This window comes from Macaca nemestrina, chromosome 14, assembly GCF_043159975.1.
Source record: "Macaca nemestrina isolate mMacNem1 chromosome 14, mMacNem.hap1, whole genome shotgun sequence".
In the NCBI taxonomy this organism is placed as follows: Eukaryota; Metazoa; Chordata; class Mammalia; order Primates; family Cercopithecidae; genus Macaca; species Macaca nemestrina.
This window is the reverse complement of record NC_092138.1, coordinates 10,448,315-10,471,940: the sequence shown is the minus strand read 5'-3', so window position 1 is coordinate 10,471,940 and position 23,626 is coordinate 10,448,315. Positions and strand designations below refer to the sequence as shown.

General features: G+C 42.3%; 1 protein-coding gene and 1 long non-coding RNA gene across 2 annotated transcripts in view; one reads left to right on the top strand and one right to left on the bottom strand.

Moving 5' to 3' along the window:
• The first annotated feature begins 8,394 nt into the window (after positions 1-8,394).
• Positions 8,395-23,012, top strand: LOC105498781 (putative inactive cathepsin L-like protein CTSL3P). Its single transcript, XM_011771121.3, is given in 7 exon segments — positions 8,395-8,469; positions 8,471-8,507; positions 8,612-8,758; positions 8,965-9,158; positions 18,284-18,311; positions 18,313-18,378; positions 22,854-23,012. Coding segments are annotated over 7 exon segments (675 nt in total). The 5' UTR covers positions 8,395-8,425.
• LOC105498783 (uncharacterized) overlaps positions 17,171-23,626 on the bottom strand; it is a 29,894-nt gene continuing 23,438 nt past the window's right edge. The window contains exon 7 of the long non-coding RNA XR_011612356.1: positions 17,171-17,415. This is a non-coding gene — a long non-coding RNA (uncharacterized lncRNA). The remainder of the gene's footprint in view (positions 17,416-23,626) is intronic.

Genomic DNA, 23,626 nt, shown 5'->3' with positions numbered 1-23,626 from the left:
CAGCCCACACATGGTCGAATAAACTCATTGCACCTCACCATGGAGCTTCACAATGGCTATTTCTGTTGTAACAGAGGAGTGAAGCAGATGGTCTTTCTAAGGAAAAGATGTTGAGAAAGGCTTCAGATGTCCTGGGGGGATCCCCGAATCGGGCTAAAGATTTGGAAAGTCCCTTGTTCACCACCGAGTCAAACTCCCCAGAATCCTTTTACAGAACCCCTGACCACCAGTCCTTCAAGGTTTCAGGAATTTGCATACTCCAAGGTATGAGAAGCGATGAGAAATTCTGGAACCAAAACATACTTGAAATTATCATAAGAAGACTAAAATGCAACTTTGTTCCAGTTAGTAATTCTTACTAAAAGAGATTTTAGACAGGCCTTGTATTGAACCAAGACCATTTTCTTCCACTGTTGCCATTCTAATTTCAAATTGCTCCTTGCTGCTTCATATCCTCTTCAATTCCATCTTGTGTCAGATGGAACCAGAATAGAAAAAACACTGTTTAACAAAACCCATTTGTGCCAGCTTGAAGGATGAACACCTGTCGTGGAGCATCTCAAGCTTTCTAGAAGATTTCAACAGGGTCATCCCAGTTCATAGGACGGTTGTGTGTCTTCAGTGTGTGGCCAGTCGCTGTTTGGGTAACAAGACGGCTTTTCCCTGGAGACCCTGCAGACTCTGTGTTTGTTCAGTCTTCCTCCTATTTTCTATCCTCCCAACACACTAAAACTGGAAGTACACCATGTCATCACACAAGCAATGTACCAGTGTCACAGAATATCTTGCAGACGGACAGTATACATCCCCATGTAGTAGTAAGGACGATATTATTATTTACATTTTTCTATTGGAAGACCAGAGGCACAATGTTCAAATTACTTACTTGCCCGAGGGTACACAAATCACTTCGCTTGTGTGTTTCAGTTATACAATGGCTTAGTGATTGATTCTTTGTTCAGATGGTAGTTGTGAAGAGTGAAGGAAATTAAATCTGTGTATAAAGGGTCTGGCATGTGAGTTCTCAATGCACGGTGGTTATTGTTAGCACCAATTATTTATGGTAATGAACATGATGTTGGTAAACATGATGGGGAAAATAGTAATACCATAAATTAATAATAATAATAAGGTTGAAGTTAGAACACTCCCCCATATACATGGAAATTAGGGCAACGAATTACATCACATTTTGCGTATAAAATGAGTTAGTTTATAAATTGAGAAGTAACGTGCATCCTCATTCATTGCAGGTGGGAGCACACAGTGGAATAACTCTTGTCAGCAAGCTCATCCACTTCTCGGGATTAATTTGGTAATTATATCTCCACACACTGAAAAAGATACATGTGTGAAGATATTCAATGCAGTACTGTTCCTAAATGAAACAAACAAAAAATTTGAAATGCCCATCAAGAGCAGAAAAGGAGATTGTTAAATACATTATGATGTGGTCTAACAATGGAATGCGCTAGTTATTGACAAAGAAAGATGTCCATGGTATAATATTGGATATAAAATAGATGTGTTTGTATGATTTGATGCCACTTGTGAGCCTAGACATTTTGCTACTACATCTGCTGGTGGACAGCAGATGGATTCTTTACTCATTCTGTTAACATGGACACATTTTGCCCCATGAGAAAGAATTTTAAGGTTTGATGGTGTTTGGGTTGACTCTTCCAAGGCTACAGGCCTCCAGTAGCTGCGGCATCCTCATTTGTTCTCCCTGAGTGGAAACATCAGCTCTCAATTTGGAGATCACCAACAGGACTCACTGTGCAGGAGCCTGAGGTCCAAAGATGCAGCGATGTGACTCTTTGGAAATGGAAACCAGACACCAGGTCTCAATAGGGTGAGCTAGAGCAGAGCCGGGTGACAGATGGTGGGCCCTCATGATTAAGACAGAAAACCTGAATCGGCAAGGCACGTTCTATCCGGGATGAAAGGCACCAGGCAACCTTGGTCAAATGTCTTTTGAGACAATGGGTAGCACAGTGAGCTTTTATGTAAAGTCTTTCAGAACTTCCCTTTTTCCTGATGAAATCTGGAGAAGAGAAGATGGCCATACTTTTTCAGATTTCCTGTGTTAGGGGGATGGAATGGCTACATAAGAACCTCCCACTCAGGGACCCACAAACAAGAAAACTGCCAAGATATTTAGGTCAATGGGGAAGAAAAGAGGTGCAAAGTCTGTAAATTATTCAAAGGAGTTATTGATTCTTGCCTACCACCCCATTTGACTATACGCTCCCCCAGCACAGGGAATGTCTCAGTGTTGGTTCATCCTTGATTCCTCAGCACAGGGCCTGACATAAAGGGACTCAAGAAGGATTTTCAGAATGAATGAATGAAGAAACACTGTTTCCTGAATCTAGCCATGGCACTGTCATAATCCCAAGCTCCCTACCCTTCTCACCCCAATGTTTCATACCCTCTCCCTGAGAAAAACAGAGTGGAGACCACTGCAAAGGAAGAAATGAGGCCAACAGCCAGCCCCACAGCTCCGGCTAAGGTCTGGGAGGTTAGGGCAAGGCCTTGTCTTTCATTTCATTCTGGACTCAGGCCTGGTATCCTAGGACACTGCAAGATGAATCAGGCCTAAACTGCTCAACACCCTCTGCCTCACACCTACCTCCTCTTCCCAAGTGGAATTAGAAGCATACTTGACAATTTCATCACCCTTGTTATGGGACTTCAAATTCATTCATGTTCATATGGAATCTCTGGAGGAAAGAGCTTTCAATGACAATGAGGTGAAAAAATGGACGAAGCTTTGCAGATGAACATCCTCAATAGGAGAGTACCAGCTCCTATGGTTCCATGGTTATTGAGGATGTTTCCCTGAATTGAGTTAAACACTTCTCTAGTGCATTGCACTAGGATTCCAGGTGGGTGAAAATGGTCAAGGCAATAAACGTGATCGATATACAGTATCTCAAGGTCAACAGTCTTTCCTGTAGAATTAGTGTGTCTTTGGATTGAATGTCATTTCTCAAGGATATGTCAATGTTTGAGGGAGAAATTCGGGATGTGGCTGGTTACATAAATACTTGTGTTACCTTGTTTAATTTTTTTAACACAACCTTATGAGGTCATTGAAATGTAAATATGTCAATGCCAGATGAGGCTGGCATTGTCTACATTGCAAAGCCAATGTAAATTGGGTACTAATTTGGGTCAAGGATTATATATATATGTATGTGTGTGTATGTGTGTGTGTGTGTGTGTGTGTGTGTGTATAAAAACATTCCTATGTACAACTCAATCCCTGTGTCACTTTGGTGAGTGGTGAAGACAGAGAAGCCACTGTGCTGTGAGAAGCTCAACTTGCAGATGCACCTGCCCTGGGGGTTGCTCCAGAGGAAGGGTGTCTCCCTTTGTGAGTTCCTGGGACTCCTGGATATTAAAGCATCATTAGAAAATATCCCAGTCATGGTGATGATGATGATGATGATGATGATGATGATGATGATGGTGATGATAATGATAGGAATAGCTAAGTAACTCTTAGGCACCAGGAGCTGTTCTGAGCATTTTACAGGGGCTCCTCATGTCACCTTCACAACAACCCTATGGCAGTGGCTCTCAAACTTCAGCGTGCCTCAGAATCACCTGGAGGCTCCTGAAAACTCTTATACCTGAATCTATCCCCAAGTTTCTGATTCAGTATCTGGTCTGGGGTTCTAGAATTTGCCTTCTGACAAGTTCCCAAGAGATGCAGGCGCTACTGTCAGGGACCCCACACTGAGAACCACTGCCTAGGAGATGAGGGCTCTTCTATGCCCCATTTTACAGGAAAGGATGGTCACGGTAGAGGGGATACAGGATCAAGAGTGGGGTCAGGTTCCTTTCTAAAGTAAAGAAATAACTTAAGTGCACACCAGGCCAGCAGGGCTTAGAAAAGGAAGCTGGGATTTTGGGCCTTCACCTCCTCCCTCCCCAGGCTGCCTCACTTGCTTGGCAAACTGGACTCTGGGAGTCAGAGGACACCAGGAGAACTGGAATGTGAGCCCCCAGGCCATCAAGGTAAAGCCCTAAGGCTCCTCAACGCCAGTCTCTATAGTTCAATTAGGTGGAGGCTCCGCTAGTGTCATGCTGAAAGCAGGAAAAGACAGGTGAGTCCCTGTTAAAAAATTATTCAGGCCGGGCGTGGTGGCTCACGCCTGTAATCCCAGCACGTTGGGAGGCCGAGGCGGGCGGATCACAAGGTCAAGAGATCGAGACCGTCCTGGTCAAGATGGTGAAACCCCGTCTCTACTAAAAGTATAAAAATTAGCTGGGTGTGGTGGCACGTGTCTGTAGTCCCAGCTACTCGGGAGGCTGAGGCAGGAGAATCACTTGAACCCGGGAGGCGGAGGTTGCAGTGAGCTGAGATCACACCACTGCACTCCAGCCTGGGCGACAGTGAGACTCTGTCTCAAAAAAATATGTATATGTTATTAAATGATACCTGTTACAGAATGATAAGAAATAATTTATTTGGGTCCTTGAGGTAGGTATAGGGACCACGGCAAGGAAGTCTTGCAATGAGAAGGAGAGACTGGGCTCAACTCTGAATACAGCATGGGCAAGTAGGAAATTATAGCCAAGGAAAAGGGTGGGGCGGGGGGGGTCAGTGGATGGGAAATGACTATGTGGAGACATCAGGGGTGAGGGAGGATTCTGGCTAAACTCACCTAACAGGATTCTTGCTGAGGACAAGCCAAGGCTATCTGACATCACCTGCAGGATGCGGGAGGCTGAGGACCCTGATCAGATATGGTGAATGGGGATTCTTGCTAAACTGACTTAGCAGGTTTCTTTGCTAAAACTGAAATTTCACAAGGAAGTGCATAGATGAGTCTAGCACAGCATTAAGAAGCCTGACTAAAGTCTGGTCCAACAAAACATTTTCCGTCACCACACAGAATGTATGCCGCGGGGAACAGACTGGGCCTCAGCATCTTCCTACCCCACCAGCTTCTGGGAGGGCATTTTGCCTTGTGCCTCCTGGGTGTCTCCTTGCTTGATCATGTCTAGGAGACAAAAGACTTGCACCTTATCATCTAGGGTAAATTCAGTGTCAGATTTTTAATCCTCAATCAGGTGACAATGCTTCAGTGACAATCTCAGGAATTAAAAAAATGAAGTTCATTCATTCACCAATTCTTTGTGTGTCTGTGGTTTAAGACAACTTATTTTGCTCATGATTTTGTGGATTGGAGCCCAGCCACATTTGATAAGATGGAGAAGTGAATTCCACCCTTTGAAGACAAGCAGGAGCATCGCTCTATGGAAGATCATACAGGCTGGAAGAGATTTCTGCAGCCATCTTCGGAGAATACAATATGCTACATATGTTATTAAAGATTCTTCATCACTGCAGTGACTGAATCTTATTCTAATTAAAAACGTATCACCATCAATTTAATGAATTTCAGTTGCTGGAAACTTTAGAAACAATATTATAAACATCTTCATGATGAACATCATTCTACATAAAACTATCTGCGCCTCTGAAAATTTTTTATTATGTTAATTAAGGCAGAGCTACTAGATTATAAAGTTAAAACTACTGGATATAAATGGCCAACGTAATTCCCAGCAAAAACCTAATTGAATCTGCTTCATTTAAAAATATTTTACTCTTTGAAAGAAAAATATTCCCATCAACACAGCTTACAAATAAATGTGACTATTTTCATCTATTATTTTTACCAATAGTTTTTTAGATATGAGCAAAATTCCCACTAAAATTTGCATTACAGTTTAATTAAACCTATAAATGAACATAGGATGTACTGGCCCGTCTTAAATATAAGTCTTGTGGTCCAGAAGTCTTTTACCCTGATCTTCTTTTATAATTACTGTGAGAAATGTATACTGTTTGTAATTGAATTATTTCTAGCATTTTACACTTTTGTAATTGTTGAAGGAGGAGCTTTTTCCCCCATTAGATGCTTAAGTTGACTATTGATGCATAATTGGGAAAGTGTATTTATGCGGGTTCAGACATCTTTCTAAATTTTTTTTTGTTCTAATAGCTTTTAATTGATTCTCTTAGGCTTTCGGGGTAGACAGTCATATTAACAGCAGGGAGGGATTAATACTTTTTTTTTTTCATCAGGTTAGATTGGGGAGAATTGATGGGCTTTTCTTTTTTTTACATTTTGAATTATTATGAATACATAATAGTTGTACATATTTATGGGGTGAATGTGATTTTTTCCCCAACTTTTATTTTGGATTCAGAAGGTAAATGTGCAGGTTTGTTATATATTGCATGATCCTGACGTCTGGAGTACGAATGATGCAATCACCCAAATACTGAGCATAGTATCCAATAGTTAGTTGTTCAGCCTTTGTTACCACCCCCCACACTCCTCTAGGAGTCCCCAGTTTCTATTGTTTCCATGTTTATGACCACGAGTACACAAAGTTTAGTTCCCATTTATAAGGGAGAACATGTATTAATTCACTTAGGATAATGGCCTACAACTGCATCCATGTTACTGTAAAGGACATGATCTTTTTTATGGCTGTATAGCATTCCATGATGTATATATACTATATTTTCTGTATCCAGTCCACCACCGATGGGCAACTAGGTTGATTTCATGGCTTTGCTATTGTGAATAGTGCTGCAATGAATGTGCGAATGCATGTGTCTTTTTTGTAGAATGATTTGTTTTCTTTTGGACATATATCCAGTAATAGGATTGCTGGTTCAAGTCGTAGTTCTGTTTTAAGTTCTTTGAGAAATCTCCAAACTGCTTTCCACAGTGGCTGAAATAATTTACAGTCCCACCAAGAGTATATAGGTGTCCCCTTTTCTCCACGGCCTCCCCAGAAGCTGTTATTCTTTTACTTTTTAATAAAAGCCATTCTGCTGGTGGGAGATGGTATCTCATTGTGGTTTTGAATTGTATTTCTCTGATGATTAGTGATGTTGAGCAGTTTTTCGTGTTTTTTGACCACTTGTATGTATTCTTTTGAGAAATGTCTGCTCATGCCTTTCACCCATTTTTCATGGGGTCATTTGGTTTTTGCTTGTTGAGTTGTTTAAATTCCTTATAAAGTCAATATTAGACCTTTGTTAGATGTATAGTTTGTGTTGTACACCAATTCTAAAAACACACATAAACTTTTTTTTTTTTCCACTTTAAGCTCAGGGGATTAGTGTGCAGGTTTGTTGCATGGGTAAATTTCATCTCACTGAGGCTTGGTGTACAAATGATCCCCTCACCGTGGTAGTAAGTGGAGTACCCAACAGGCTGCCTTCCAATCAAGGTCCCCCTCTCAGTCTTCCACCACAAGTAGTCCTCAGTGTCATTATTCCCATCTTTGTGTCCAAGTGTATTCAATGTTTAGTCCCCACTTATAAGTGAGACCATGTGGTATTGGTAAAACATTCTTTTTAAAAATATTTGAGACCATGAAAAGAAAATAAAACTGAATAATCAAACATCCCCAATTCCTTATATGATCCCTTCAAAACCCCCAACCAGGGGAATCTTCTCAATATAAACTTTGGAACTTTGTTAATCTCTTACTGCACTCTGGAGGTTTATACTTGTTTTTCTTGTGTCTTGTTTTTCTCCCCCTTCCCACGCTCAGCTCTGCAGCAATAGCTGTCTCTCTGTCTTGGTCTCTGTCTTGTCTCATTGTCTCAAATCAGACATGCAGCTATGGTCCCAACCAATTCCAATTTCCCCCTCAAATCCACAGGATACACCGCGGACCCAGTTTCTACTGTTGAGAACTAACCCCGTTTCGTTTTGGTGAGTCCATCCAATACCTCCACTTGCCCTGTGTTTCTCCAACCAGATCCCTGGCCTCTTCCACAGTCCTTAGGTAGATGCTTAAATATTTTTATTCTACCATGGTGGCTCTAGTTTCTCAGGGGGCAGTAAGGTGGCTTTTTAGGATTGGTCTAATCAGATCCTCATTTCTTTTCCCTTCCTAGGTTTTGAAACATGAATCCTTCACTTCTCCTGGCTGACTTTTGCCTGAGATTAGCCTCAGCTACTCTAACAGCTTAGATGCACAGTGGAACCAGTGGAAGGCAAAGCACAAGAGATTATATGGCATGGTTGGTGGCACCTGACACCATCCAAAGGGATGCCTGAGAGAATGGTCCTTGATGTTGGGAGATTGTAGCCACAAAGTAGCTATTAGAGGCCAGCTCTTACCAATAACCTAATGCAATAACCTAAGGGCACTGATTATGAGCATGATATGGGCATGCCCTCCTGTCATTTCTTGGCTTGGAGAACAGCTCCCAGAGGCGTCAAGCCTTCCCTGGCCATAGTTTCTCTTCCATGTCTGTCTGCAGATTCACTTGGTGAGCATGAGTTGCGTTTTAGGTAGAAATAAAGAGCATCAGTTACATGTTTGCCTCTACAGTGAAGAAGGATAGAGGAGAGCAGTGTGGGAGAAGAACATGAAGATGACTGAGCAGCACAATCAGGAATACAGCCAAGGGAAACAACTTCACAATGACCATGAGTGCCTTTGGAGACATGGTGAGTGTGCTGTGGACTGCTGTGTGGACTCTGTGCTTCCTCTCCTCGGTTCTTTACTAAAATAATCTCTTACTTTTCAACATTTTATTTCCTTTTCCTTGAAGACCAGTGAAGAATTCAGGCAGGTGGTGAATGGCTTCAAATACCAGAAGCACAGGAAGGGGAAAGTGTTTCAGGAACCTCTGTTTCATGATATCCCCAAATCTGTGGATTGGAGAGAGAAAGGCTATGTGACTCCTGTGAAGGATCAGGTAAGATAGTGTCAGATTCAGACCTCCCATCTCCCCAGGAAAGCCACAAGGTGATCGACCTCTTTGCTTTAGTGGCGTGTAGAACAACTTGCTGTTCATAGTATTCAGATATATGAGCTGTTGCCAAAGTTTTGCTGTTTGCTTTGTGAATGACAGCTTTTTTCTTCTTTTTTTCCGGGTAAGTGTGCATCTTCTTATGCTTTTAGTGCAGCCGGGGCTCTGGAAGGACAGGTGTTCGGAAAACTGAGAAACTAGTTTTACTGAGTGTGCAGACCTGGTGGACTGCTCTAGGTTTCAAGGCAATGTTGGCTGCATTTTTGCAGAACCATTATTTTGCTTCCAGTATGTTGCCGACAATGGAGGCCTGGACTCTGAGGAATCCTATCCATATGAAAGAAAGGTCAGTGGAGTTCTTTGTCTTGCTGTCATTCCAACTCTGCTTTTGGAAAGTGGAGCACTTTCAGAGATAACGACACTTTTTTCAGAACTCACATTTGAGATGGTGGAATCTATATCTGCAAACTGTCAGTGCTGTCATTATAAATTATTAGCCTTTGCACAGTTCTATGATTATGTGGTTAACATACAGCTGTTCTTGCTATATGTCAGCAAGAACATATAACATAGAGAATAGCCAAACATAATAACATTGAGAATATACAAACTATTTTACATATAATACACATTTCTCCATTGTGAAAAAATTTCTTGTGGATCATAAGCCTAAGGTTCTCGTTCAAGAGACTTGAGCTAATGTTTAGTTTCAAGTCAACTAACAGCACTTCATTTCCTGGGAAATCCTAAACTGCAAAGTGCTGAGCGTTGTGGTTCTAACTCATGTTGTCCAGAGGGAGGATGGTGGTAATCAAGTCTCTTCCCCCCTTACTTTTAAAAGGAAAAAGCCTGTAGGTACAATCCTAAGTATTCTACTACTAATGACACTGGGTACATGCAAATACTCCCTATGGAAGAGAAGGCCCTAATGAAGGCTGTGGCAACTGTGGGACCCATCTCTGCTGTTATTTACGGACTTCTTGATTCCTTCTGGTCCTATGAAAAAAGAAGGTAAGAGTTTTTGTTTGTAGACGTTGAGGAAGAAAAATTGAAAACCACATGACATACAAGCAGAATGGACTATTTGGTACAAAACATTTAATGTAAATATTTGGGTTCGTAGATTTCACATAGTTTATTTTATACATGCAATCTTTCTTTCTTTCTCTCTTTCTCTCTCTCCTTCTTTTCTTTCCTTTCTTTCTCCTTCCTTCCTTCCTTGCTTCCTTCTCTTTCTCTCTCTTTTTCTTTCTTTCTTTCTTTCTTTCTTTCTTTCTTTCTTTCTTTCTTTCTTTCTTTCTTTCTTTCTTTCTTTCTTTCTTTCTTTCTTTCTCTCTCCCCTTCCTTCCTTCCTTCCTTCCCTCCCTCCCTCCCTCTCCCTTTCTCTCGTGCGCTTGCTTGCTTTCCTTCCTTCCTTCCTTCCTTCCTTCCTTCCTTCCTTCCTTCCTTCCTTCCTTCCTTCCTTCCTTCCTTCCTTCCTTCTTTCTTTCTTTCTTTCTTTCTTTCTTTCTTTCTTTCTTTCTTTCTTTCTTTCTTTTCTTTCTTTCTTTCTTTCAGATGAGGTCTCGCTCTTGTCTCCCAGGCTGGAGCGCAATGGCACAATCTCAGCTCACTGCAACCTCCGCATCCTGGGTTCAAGCGATTCTCCTGCCTCAGCCTCCTGAGTAGCTGGGATTACAGGTGCCCACCACCACGCCCGGCTAAGTACTTGCATTCATGGGGTTATGCTTAATGTGCCCATGAATGTACATACTTCATAACTCTTTATAAATTGTTACTTATGGCTTGGCTCACACCTGTAATCCCAGTGCTTTGGAGACAGAAAGGCTTTGTGACTCCTGGGAAGGATCAGGTAAGATAGTGTCAGATTCAGACCTCCCATCTCCCCAGGAAAGCCAAGAGGTGATTGACCTCTTTGCTTTAGTGGTGTGTAGAACAACTTGCAGTTCATAGAATCCAGATATGTGAACTGTTGTCAAAGTTTTACTGTTTGCGGGTGGATCACCTGAGGTCAGGAGTTCAAGACCAGCCTGGCCAACATGGCGAAGCCCCATCTCTATTAAAAATACAAAACTTAGCCAGGTGTGGTGGCAAGTGCCTGTAATCCCAGCTACTCAGGAGTCTGAGACACGAGAATCACTTGAACCCGGGAGGCAGAGGTTGCAGTGAGCCGAGATCGAGTAACTGTACTTTAGCTTGGGTGACAGAGTGAGACTCCACCTCAAAACAAAACAAAACAAAAATCATAATTCGTATATTTAAAGACTTTTTTCGTGTTTATGCTTAAGTCTTTATTGGGCATCTCCTATGAGATGGTGCTGTGCTGGCCTTGAGGACATACAAATGAAGCATATACTCACGGCTTCTTCCTCTGGAGCTCCTATTCCCACGTAAACAAGCAAATCAAAACCTGGCACAAATCCACGGGCAAGTGCAGCACTGCGCAGGCTCTAAAGGGAGCCGGGGACAGTCAGGGCACACACTAGGAAGGTGCTTCCCTCTAGGGGTCAGGGCCGGTCTAAGCAAGTAGCATCTGATCTCGATTTCAATAGTCCACAGCTGTCGTATGTTGGACAGGGCATGAGGGGGCAGTTTCTCTTTGTGCAGTATTATTTCAATTTTTGAGTAACGAGCATTCATTATTTTCATGAGATAACAGATTCAGAAAGTATGTAGTTCAAGAAAAAAGTTAAAGAATTGATAGAGGAGAAGAAGGAGGAGGAAGAGGGGGAGAAACAGAGGGTCCTCAGATAACTTGATAAAGGCGAGTCTCTCATTTGAGGACTGATATTCCTGAGATCTGTGCAGACGCTGCTCAGCGGGTCCATCACACAGCACAGGCCTGAGGAAGCACCACTGCCCAGCTGGACTCCAGGGCACTCCACGCTCATCTCAGTCACACAGAACCTCTCTGAGGATGGTGGCTGTTGGCTCCAACTTACCATTCCCAGCCAAGAGAAACAGGGAGGGGGCTTTGCTAAGGGCTAAAGGAGGGATGGACAATGAGGAGATAAACCAGGACAGTGTTGTGATGAGACTGCTTTGGTGAGGATGCAGAGCAGTGACTCTGCTCAGAACTCCGGAACACTTGCTCCCTTCCGCTGCCCCACTCCCCACAACCACGCACACTCCCCTCACCCCAACCCGGGCAGTATGTTGAGCTCTTAACAGACGTGCTCTTTCCCTGGCGCTTTATATTCTTTCCTCTTCAGTCACATTCAAGAGCAGCACAAACTGCGAATCACCGAGCACTCAGGGGTGTCCAATATAGGTAAAAAACAAGACCAAATTCTTGGCTTTGTGTCTGTAATTCTGAAAAAAGATTCCAGCAGCGACTTCCTGTTTCCATTACAGCATGGAAGGAGTTTGGAAGTTGTAAACATCTACTAACAAATAAAAACCTGAATAAATTTTAAAATCAACAACTCTTCTTAGAACCCTAAGACAAGCGAAGTCATGAAGCAGACCGCTGCCCTAATACCTGGAGAGAGAAAGGAATACCGAGAATCACGGGGAATATCGCAACTCACGGGGGCGGAGACCGTGGCCAGGGGCCAGGGGCCTCTGCAGGAACAGCGCCTGGTAAGAAAAACCAAGCTGTAACTGACAAACTGCCAGAGGCAGGGTGTGGACAAATCTCAGCATTAAAACTCAACCCTGGGTTCGATCCTGGCTTCGGTCCTGGGGGTGCCCTCAGGTTGCATAGCTTCAGTAGCTCCACCAGGCTCTCAAAGTGAAAACCTGAGAATTCCCTTATGATTCCTGCTGGGGACGGAAAAAGTAACAATTTTGGAATCCGCCAGAGCGTTCTGTTCTTCTTAATAAGGCCTACACTCAAGAGACACTGTTTTACCAAACTCTAACCTATTTGGGTTTTATCAAAGCTTAACCGACCTGAGGGGGGAAATACCCAACTCCAGCCTGCTTTAGCCTTCCAGGTGGAGAAGGGTAGCACCCAACAACAGCCCACTTTGGCCACTCTCTTCTGTCTAAGGAGGGAAAAACTGAGAGGCACTTGTGAATTCCATAGTGCAGGGACACGGACTTGTTAACAAACTGCAACTCACAGGACTAAGGAGTGCTTCTCCTCCCTCTAAACCACACCACCACTTTCCTAAAGGGTCATTTATCAGAGCTCCTTTCACCGTACCTCAAGTTCCTCTTTCAAAAGAAAATTACAAGGCATTCTAAAAGGCCAAAAGTGAGGCAGGAAAGTAGAGTCTGGAGGCAGAAAACATAAGGCCGATTCACACTTCAGCTATGACAGGAAATATCCTCTCCATAGATAGGGTATAGATCAAGTAAATGACTTTGTAACTTTACTTCATCCTCTCCATTTGCACAGGGCATATGCCAAGTAACCAATGGAATCCTCTAGAGGGTATTCAAACTCCCCAAAATCTGTAACAGGGCCTTTGAGCCACTATGCTCAGGCCTGCTCCCACACTGTGGAGTGTACTATTATTTTCAATAAAACCCTTCATTCCTTCCTTGCTTCGTTTGTGGGTTTTGTCCAATTCTTTGTTGAAGACACCAAGAACCTAGACATCCTCCACCATTAACAAAAGCACAACTTGAAGAGACAGAACAAGCCTCAGAACAAGAATCAGATATGTCATGGGTGTCAGAACGATCAAACCAGGAACTTAAAATAGCTATGATTGCTATGCTAAGGGTTAATGGAAAAATTAACAAGTGAGAACACATGGAGAATATAGAAAGAGAGATGAAAATTCTAAGAAAGAATGAAAAAGAAATAGCCTCTCAAATTGTGGGGTAAATTTGTTCTCTGAAGCTGCCTTATCTGCCTAAAGTCCGGACCTACCAAAGAGGAAAATAATTACCTTTGTTTCCCTCTCCGAGCTTTCATTAACTGAGCTCATGTTAAGAGGAAAGAAACTGAAGTCTGTCGACAAACCTGGACGGAGTTTTGTCACAAACCACTGTCTGCCCTGCGGGCCCAACAGACTTTGTCCCAGACCACTGTATGTTCTTGAAGCCCATCGAACTCTCCCTGGCCATCGTTTATTGCCCCTCAGCAGAAATCCTCTTCTGCCGCCTCCCATAACCTGTTTTTCCAGGATCCAGGCCCTGACTCTGTAACCTCAAGAGAGCATATAAGCTTCTGCATCCCACTGGGGAGTTGCGTCTTCATTCTGAAGCCTCTGCGTATACATGTTAAACAAATTTGAATGCCTTTTCTCTAATTAATCTAACTAATTAAACTAATTAATGCCTTGTGTGAGTTGACTTTTTAGTGAAGCTTGGAAGGGTGAAGGAAAAGTTTTCCCTTTACTCCTACACCGGTATTATTCATCTTAAAGATGTTTTGGAAGATTAGTGTGCCCCGGTATCACTGAAACACTCTTTTTGAGATCATATTTTAAGATATGTCACCGAAGATTTTAGATAGAATGGTCAGAAAACACAGGAAAGTAACAGGGCATGTGACAAGCCCTTGAGACCTGGCTGGGGGTGGCCGGGGGGGAGGCGGGGGAGGTGGGGCGGGGTTGGGGGGAGGGTGGAGGCGCTGTTCACCTGAGGTCTTAAAGCAGAGATGGACAGATTAGGGATGCAGGGCCATAAACGGGACCTGGAGCCATGTCAACACACTGCCTGTGGTGAGCACTCTTCTATGCTTTGATGTAGGATTAAGGAACTTCTATACTTCTATGCCCCTGGGGTTTGTCAGCCAAACCAGTTCCCACGATCATTGCTTACTCTCTTGTTGTTTCTGTGTGTTGAGCTCCATATATGTGGGGACACACTGAATTAGGTCAATGGTGGGCATAATCTCTGGCTAAAATGTAAGCTTGCCAACCAGTGGCCCATCTAGGAAACTTTTGTTCTTCCCCTTCTCTTGCATATTCTCAGAAATGTAAAAAGCACGTCAAAAATCACTTTCTTGGACTGACCATTGTGAGTGAACATTTGCCCTCAAACTCCAGTCTCTATGTCCTCACCTGTTCATAATTTGATGAAAAGCCATTGATTTGTTATACAAATGCAGACTCTGAAAATGTTTACCAGATAGAGCAATTAACCCACTAGCTCTTTGGTTTATAACCAATAATGTCCCCCATTCTCTCCACCTCCCCCTAGAGCAGTAAGCCTGCTGTTGCGGTGGCTTGGTTTCCTCCCATTAGTGCTTCCAATGAGTAACTTGCTCGTGGCTGTTTTCAACCATTCTCAGAGGACCTTACCCTTTGCCCTTCCAGCAGTTTTGTCTGTTGCTTCTCAATAATTTTTACATAAAAAAATCAAATAAAACAAGTAAGCATTATAAAAAACAAAAATATAGATAAACAAGAAAAACAGGTGGGGATGAACCCCCAAAGACTCACCCAAAATCTCACTGTACCTGTTTTTGGCTTCTTGAAACCAGTGGCCAACTGGGAACACACTGCTCACTTACATGCCAAACACCGCATTTACCTTGTCATGTATTATGGCATTTGATCATCAGGATAACCCTCATCCCCATTTTACAGATGAGTACGCTGAGGTTAGAGAGGTTACGGAGCTTGCCCAAGGGCACAGGGCTAGTCAGTGAGGAAGCCAGGATTTGATCTCAGGAGGTAGAACTCCGGACAAACCGGAATGCAGTGCTGCAGGGGTGTATGGAACCTGGTACTGAGGGCTGGTAGTCACTAGGATTTTGCAGGAGCACCACAGGGAATGATTTATGGAAAACACAACCTTCTCCACAGTTCACAGGAGCAGCAACCAAGACACCACACCCCTTCCAAGGGACCCAGTTGGGAGCTCATTCCGCAACACGCAGTTCCCAACTCTCACCTGCTTCCATTCAAAACTTCCTCAAAAGCACTTCCTGTTTTCTGTGACTCTCCATTGAGTTTTACCCAATGAATGAGAGCCCCTTTACATGATTAGGCCCAGAAAGGCACTTAAAATGTAATAGTAGTCATGTCCCACTCCCCCTTAAGCCAAATAATTATCTCTTGAAGACACTTGCTCTGCAGGCTCTAAATTAACTGATGCCAAGTAGCCATAAAACGCCACACGCTCTATAGTTCCGCAATGTGTAGCCAGTCACTAACCAGTGTTACTTCTGTAAACCAATGAGAATTCCTGACGAACAACTTTTGTAATTGCTCACTCTCCTGATTAAACCTTTTGTTTTTCTTTAAAAACTCAGGCCTCTCTTTTGTTCTCTTGAGCACTCCCCAAAGAAGCTTGGAAGTGTGTTCCTGGCTGGAGTCCTCAACCTTTCTTTAACTAGATTCTGGCTTTTCGATTATTTCAGGTTGGTAGGAACCACCAGCCACCCCTTTCTCTAGCAGAAGATTTCCCCACATCTGAGTTATTTCACCTGGAGCAGGTGCTGGAGCAGGTGGGATGGAAGGGAGAGGAGAGTATCAGATTCTGACCCCTGCCCTGTAACTGCAGACCCGTGGTGTATATAATGCAAGGGGAGTGATGCATTTTTTAAAAATCTTTTTTGTGTTCTCTTTACAGGGACATTTCCCCTCTATCGCCAGGGGTATTGTTATCTCACAGACTATGGATTTTAACAACAGGAATGCAAAGAAAAAAAAGAATCGGTGTTCAGCCTTAGACCTCCCGAACAGAATTTCTGAGTTGACAATGGTCCAGAAAGTGAAGACTGAAGAGAGAGGAAAAGGTTTTTAAATTGCAGGACCCGATCTAAAAAGCTACTGTATGAACCTAGAGCAGTGGTCCCCAACCTTTTTGGCACCAGGGACTGGTTTTGTGGAAGACGTTTTTTCCGCAGACTGGGGGGATGGTTTCAGGATGAAACTGTTCCACCTCAGATCATCAGGCATTACTGAGATTCTCCTAAGGAATGCAAAACCTAGATCCCTCCAATGCGCAGTTCACAATAGAGTTCATGCTCCTATGAGAACCTAATGCTGCAGCTGGTGTGACAGGAGGTGGAGCTAAAGCAGTCATGCTTGCTTGTCCGCCAGGCACCTCCTGCTGCGTGGCCCAGTTCCTAACAGACCATGGACCAGTAGGGGTCCACGGCCCGAGGGCTGGGGACCTTTGACCTAGAGGACAATGTCATCAAGGAATTAATTGTCCATGGCTTGGTGGAGTTGGAGGAAGAAAGAAGTGTCTTCCACAATCACCTGTAAAATGGGGCATAGAAGAGCCCTCATCTCCTAGGGCAGTGGTTCTCCAAGGTGGTTCTCTGATCAGTAGCACCTGCACTATTTTGGAATTTGTTTGAAAAGCAAATTATGGAACCCTGTCTCAGACCTACTGAATGAAAAACTCACAGAATGGGCCCTGCAATCCGAGTCTTCAGGAACCTCCGGGTGATTCTATTATAGCTTTTCTATTGTTATAATTTTTAATTTTTATTTCTACTTTTTAAGCTTTTTCGTTACAAACTGAGACACAAATGCACATTAGCCTGGGCTTATACAGGGGTAGGGTCATCCGTATTACCGTCTTCCACCTGCACATCTTATTGAACTGAAGGGCTTCAGGGGCAGTAACATGCAGGGAGCTGGCATCTCCTGTGATAATAATGCCTTCTTCTGGAATCTCTCCTGAAGGAACTGCCTCAGGTGGTTTTATATCTAAAATTTTCTTTTTACAGGCAGGCGTACACTCTAAAATAAGAATAAAAAGTCTGGTACAGTAAATACATAAACCAATAGCATAGTTGTGCATTATCATTATCAAGTATTATATAATGTACACAATTGTATGTGCTAGACTTTTATATGACTGGCAGCACAGTAGGTTTATTTACACCAGCATCACCACAAATACGTAAGCAGCACTAAACGTTTCCACAGGTATGATGCCAGTAGGTGATAGGCAGTTTTCAGCTTCGTTATAATCTTATGTGACCACTATTGGCCATGATATATGTGGTCTGTCCTTGACTGACATGTCATTATGCAGTTCTTGCCTGTATATAGCATTATTTTGTTGAGATATACTTTACGTAACATAAAACTCATCATCTTAAAGTATTTGGTGGTTTTTAGTGTATTCAGTATCTTTTTTTTTTTTTTTCTGAAGACGGAGTCTCGCTCTGTCGCCCAGGCTGGAGTGCAGTGGCCGGATCTCGGCTCACTGCAAGCTCCGTCTCCCAGGTTCACGCCATTCTCCTGCCTCAGCCTCCAGAGTAGCTGGGACTACAGGCGCCCGCCACCTCGCCCGGCTAGTTTTTTGTATTTTTTAGTAGAGACGGGGTTTCACTGTGTTAGCCAGGATGGTCTCGATCTCCTGACCTCGTGATCCGCCCGTCTCGGCCTCCCAAAGTGCTGGGATTACAGGCTTGAGCCACCGCGCCCGGCCGTGTATTCATTATCTTAAGCAACTATTACCACATCTAACTCCAGAACATTTTCCTCACCCCAAAAATAAGTCCTGTATTTATTAATCAGTGTCTGAGTCTGTTTTCTGTTGCTTACAGCAGAATATCTGACACTGGGTCATTCCTAACGAAACAAAATTTATTTCTTACAGCTCTGGAGACTGGAAAGTCCAAGGTCACAAGAGGTGCATCTGGTGAGAGCCTTCTTGCTGGTGGGGACTCTCTGCAGAGTCCCGAGGTGGCACAGGTCATCACATGGTGAAGGGGCTGAGTGTGCTAACATGCTAGCTCAACTCTGTCTTTCCCTTCTTATTAACATACCAGTTTCATTCCCATGATAACCCATTATTCTATTAACCCACGAATGGATTAATCCATTCTTGAGGACAGAGCCCTCATGCTCCTATCATCCCTAAAATGGCCCGTCTTTCAGTGCTGCCATATGGGGGATTAAATTTCAACATGAATTTAGGAGAAAAAATTCAAACCATAGCCCACAGTTAGTTCCAATTCCCTCTACCTTCATTTGCATAATCTATTTTCTGCTTCTATAGATTTCTCTATTCTGGGCCTTTCACGTAAACAGAATCATAAAATATGGGATCTTTTGTGTCTGGCTGCTTTTATGTAGCATCATGTTTTCAGGGCTTGTTCATATTATATATGTATCAGTGCTTCATTCCTGGCTGAAAATACTGCATGGCATGAATACACTGTATGTATTCCATTGTATGAATATTAATCCATTCATCAATTGATGAACATTTTATCGCTTTCACTTTTCTGGCTATAATGAATAATGTGCTAGGAACAACTGTGCATACATTTTTGCATTAGCATATGCTTATCAATTTCTTGGGTATAGTCATAGGAGGGGAATTGGTATATGTGTAACTTTTGAAGAAACTACCAGATTGCTATCCACAGTGGCTATGCCATTTTACCTTCCCACGTAACTGATGAAAGGCAAGAAAATTGGATACTTGTCTGAACTTTCATTTCTATTTTACTTCTTTGGTTTTTCTTTTGGATTGTAGAAGTGAAAAATATGTATGCCTTGTTTCTAATTTAGTATTTTGATTGAGATGGATAAGATAGTGAAAAATAATATTTTATTGGAAATACTAAGCTTTGATAACTAAAATTACAGAATATTTGAAAGCTTCTATTTTAAAACCTTTCTATATTACAGTCCTGTCTGCATTAAAAGATTCAGTGGAAAAATGAGAAACCAATAGAAGCAACAGTAGTATACTCTGATCAAATGTACTGTCCAATTTATATTGGCTTTGGAATGTAGATAATTTCATCCTCATCTTTGGTAAGCATAAACTTTTGGCTAATGACATACCGTCTCCAAGCCTCGGTTTTGTCTACTATAAAATGTAAATAATTCCAGTGGCCTCATAAGGTTGTGTTAAGAATTAATTGAGATAATATGTGTATTAATATACCAGTCATATCCATGAATCCTCTCTCAGAAATGGACATATTCTTGAGAAATGACATTAAATCCAAAGGCACACAAATATTGCAACAAATGCTGTTGACGTTGAGATACAGTATATTGACCATGTTTATTGTTTCACCATTCCTACTCATCTAAAATCCTACTGTAATGCACTAGGGAGGTGTTTAACTCGATTCAGGGAAATATCCACAAATATCATAAACCAAAAGAGCTGATTCCCTCTCATTCAGGAAGGTCCCCTGCCAGGTTTCTTCCATTTCTTAACTCCATTGTCCTCAAAAGCTTTCTTATCTGGGAATTCTACATGGAACCATGAATGAATTTGAAGTCTTGAGAGAAGGGTAATAGAACTGTCAAATATCCTCCCAATTCCACTAGAGAAGAGAGGGTAGGGGTGAGGCAGAGGGTCTTGATCAGTTTAGGCCTGATTCATTTGACACTGGCGGAGGAGACCAGGTTTTCAATGATTAAGCCTTGCCCTAACCGCTAGCCCTTAGCCAGAGCCGTGGAACTGGGTGTTGACCCCATTTCCTCCTTTGCAGTCTCCACTCTGTTCCACCCAGGAATAGGGGATGAAATGCTGGGGTGAAAAGGGCAGGGAATTTGTGATCATGGCAGCACCATGGCTGAATTCAGGCAACAGTGTTTTTTCATTCATTCATTCTGAAAAATGTTATTGAGTCTCTTTAAGTCAGGTCTTGTGCTGAGGAATCAATGATGAACCAACACTGAGACATTCCCTGTGCTGGGGGAGCTTACAGTCAAATTGGGCGGTAAGTGGGAATTAATTTCTCCTTTGAATGACGTATAAACTTTGCACCTCCTTTCCTCCCCATTGAATGAACGTTCTGGGCAGTTTTTTCATTTGTGGGTCCCTGAGTGGTGAGGTTTCCATGTCGCCATTCCATCCCCCTAATAGAGGGAATCTGAGAAAGTGTGGCTACCTCCTCTTCTCTAGATTTCATAAGAAAAAAGAAGTCTTGGAAGACTTTACATAAAAGTTCACATATTGTCTCAAAAGACATTTGACCAGGGCTACCTGGTGCCCTTCATCATTGATGGAATGTGCCTCACTGACTCAGGGGTTTCTGTCCTAATCAGGAGGGGCCACCATCTGTCATCTGGCTCTGCTCTAGCTCACCCTGTGGTAACCTGGGTCCGGTTTCCATTTCCAAGAAGTTACATCACTGCACTGTGGAACTGCAGGCGCCAGCACAATGAGTCCTGATGGAGAGCTCCAAATCAAGGGCTGATGTTCCCACTCAGGGAGAACAGGTCACCACAAGAATGGTGCAGCTATTAGAAATCTGCAGCTTTTGAAGTGTCAATTCAAACACTATCACCACTTTAGTGTTCTTTCTCAGGAAGCACAACATCCATGTTAACAGAATGAGTGAAGAATCCATCTTCTGTCTGCCATCAAAAGTTACAGCAAAATGTCTAGGATCATAAGTGGCATCAAGGAATATAAACTCTTCTATTTTATTTATTTACTTGTATTTTTTGAATTATGGTTTTGCTCTTTCATTCAAGCTGGAATGCAGTGGTGCAACCATGGCTCACCACAGACTCAAACTCCTGGCCTCATGTGATCTTCCCACCTTAGCCTCCCAAAGTGCTTGGATTATAGGAGTGAGCTACTGCAAAACTCTTCTATTTTAGATCTAAATACTGTACCATGGACATCTTTCTTTGTCAATACATTTAGAGTTTCCATTGTTGACCCTACTGTAAATCATTTAACAATCTCCTTTTCTCTTATTGATGAGTATTTCAACTTTTTTATGTTTCATGTACAAATAATACTGTACTTTATATCTTTGTATGTGTATCTTTATAGAGATGTGCAAATAGTACTATAAAACTAATTTTTTGAAATGCATCTACTTGCTGAAAAAATGTGATTTCATTGTGTGCTCCTACCTGTAGTGAATTAGCATGTGCATTTCTTCACAACTTACTAATTAACTCATTTTATAGGCAAAATGTGATCTAATTTGTTGCTGTAATTTCCATGTCCTTTGCAGGGAGAGTTCTAATTTCAACTTTATTATTATCATTAATTCAAGATATTATTATTTCTCCACCACGTTAATCATCATTATGATCATTACCACAAATAATAGATGCTAACAATAGTCACCCTGCATTAAGAACAGCCTACATTAAGAACCTACATCCCATGCACTTTCCACACAGACTTGATTTGATTCCATTCACTCCTCACAACAACCATCAGAAGAAAGAATCATGAAGCAATTGTATAATTGAAACACAAAAGGAAAGTTACTTGTGTGCCCTTGGTCAAGTAATTTGAACAGTCTGTGCTTCTGATCTTCTAATAGAAAAATATAAATAATAGTATATTCATTATCTACTACATGGGGATGTGTCAGAAATTAAAGTACTGTGTATCTGCAAGGCATTTTATGCCACCTGTGAATTGTTCATTGATTATATAGTGTGTCTCATGTTTCAGTGCGCTGGGAAGGATGGATTATAAGGGAAAGACTGAGAAAATGCAGAATTTGGTGCAGGGTTTCCAGTGGAAAAGACATCTTGTTTCCCAAACAACAATGGTCACACACTGAAGATGGATAACCTGCCTATGAACTGGAGAACCCTACTGAAATCTTAGAGGAAGCCTGCCTCTATCTGGTGCAAGATAGAATTGAAGAGGATATAAAGCAGCAAGGTGCAATTTGAAATCAGAATGGCAACAATGGAAGAAAATGGTCTTGGTTCAACCCAATGCTCACCTGAAATCACTTTTATTAAGGATGACCAACTGGAACAAAATTGTATATTAGTCTTCTCATGATAATTTCAAGTGTGTTTTGATTTGAGAATTTCTTTATGAAAGTCTTCAAAAATCCCACCTCTTAATCCATGGGATTTTCTCTGGAGTCTGAAAATTCCCCAGATCTTTGGAGACTTGATGGTTGTTCACTGGTCAAGGGCTCTATAAAAGTTTTCTGGGGAGCTTGACTCAGTGGTCAACAAAGGCCCTTGCAAGTCTTCAGTCTGATTCTGGGATCCCCAAGGAGACCTGGAGCCTTTCTCAACATCTTTTGATTGGAAAGAGCATGTGCTTCATCCTCTGTTGCAACAGAAATAGCCATTGTGAAGCTCCATGGTGAGGTGCAATGAGTTTATTCGACCATGTGTGGGCTGGATAGGCTCAGATTTACAGTTATGTTTGAGCTCTGTTTCATAGTCAAATGTACAGATCTAACAGGTGACTGGATCAGTTGTACTCTTCATCTTCCTTGTATTCTGGGAAGCATGAAGTGCAGTATCATCTTATCGAGGATGTTCTGCACATGCTAAGTGGTAGGGACGAGGATCACAATGAAGACAACTGGCCCCATGACATGAGGAATTATCTGGCTGGAGAGGCCCAGGTGTAGCAGTTATGGGATGTTACTTCACCAAACAGGTGATGTTTCACACCTCAGGGTAACAGAACATTTTGCCTGTCAGTGCCTAGCCACTGTTTACAATCAGAGCCAAAAAGGCTTCTCTGAAATGGAAGAAACTTTTGGGAAACATGGCCCCTGTAGGCAGACACTTCATGTTAGAGACACAGCTGCTTGCCTTGGTTTAGGCTGCTACCAAAACTCCCTCCATGTTGGTAATCAAAGCAAAACAGAGATGGAGCCAGAGCCTGAATCAGATCCTAAAACAAACAAACTAATTCACAAGAGTCTCAGCACTTCAGTGGTATTGTTCCCACCCTCCTGTGGAAAGGTCTGGACATTTTAACATAAACTGGCTGTGGAGTAGGCAAGAGTGCTGGTTAGCTTTTCATTGATTGATATGGCATTGCTGACATTTGACTACTTTTCACCTTCAAAATAGCCATTTCAAGTCATTCAGTGTAATACTAGGTTTAAGTTTCATTTTACTCCGAATGTGTCTATATGCACATAGATAAATGCTAAAACAAAAACAAGCAAATTCCTAATATTTCCTTCCTGGAAAACTCATCATTACTCTTTTGTAACCTTTCATTTTCAGTCTA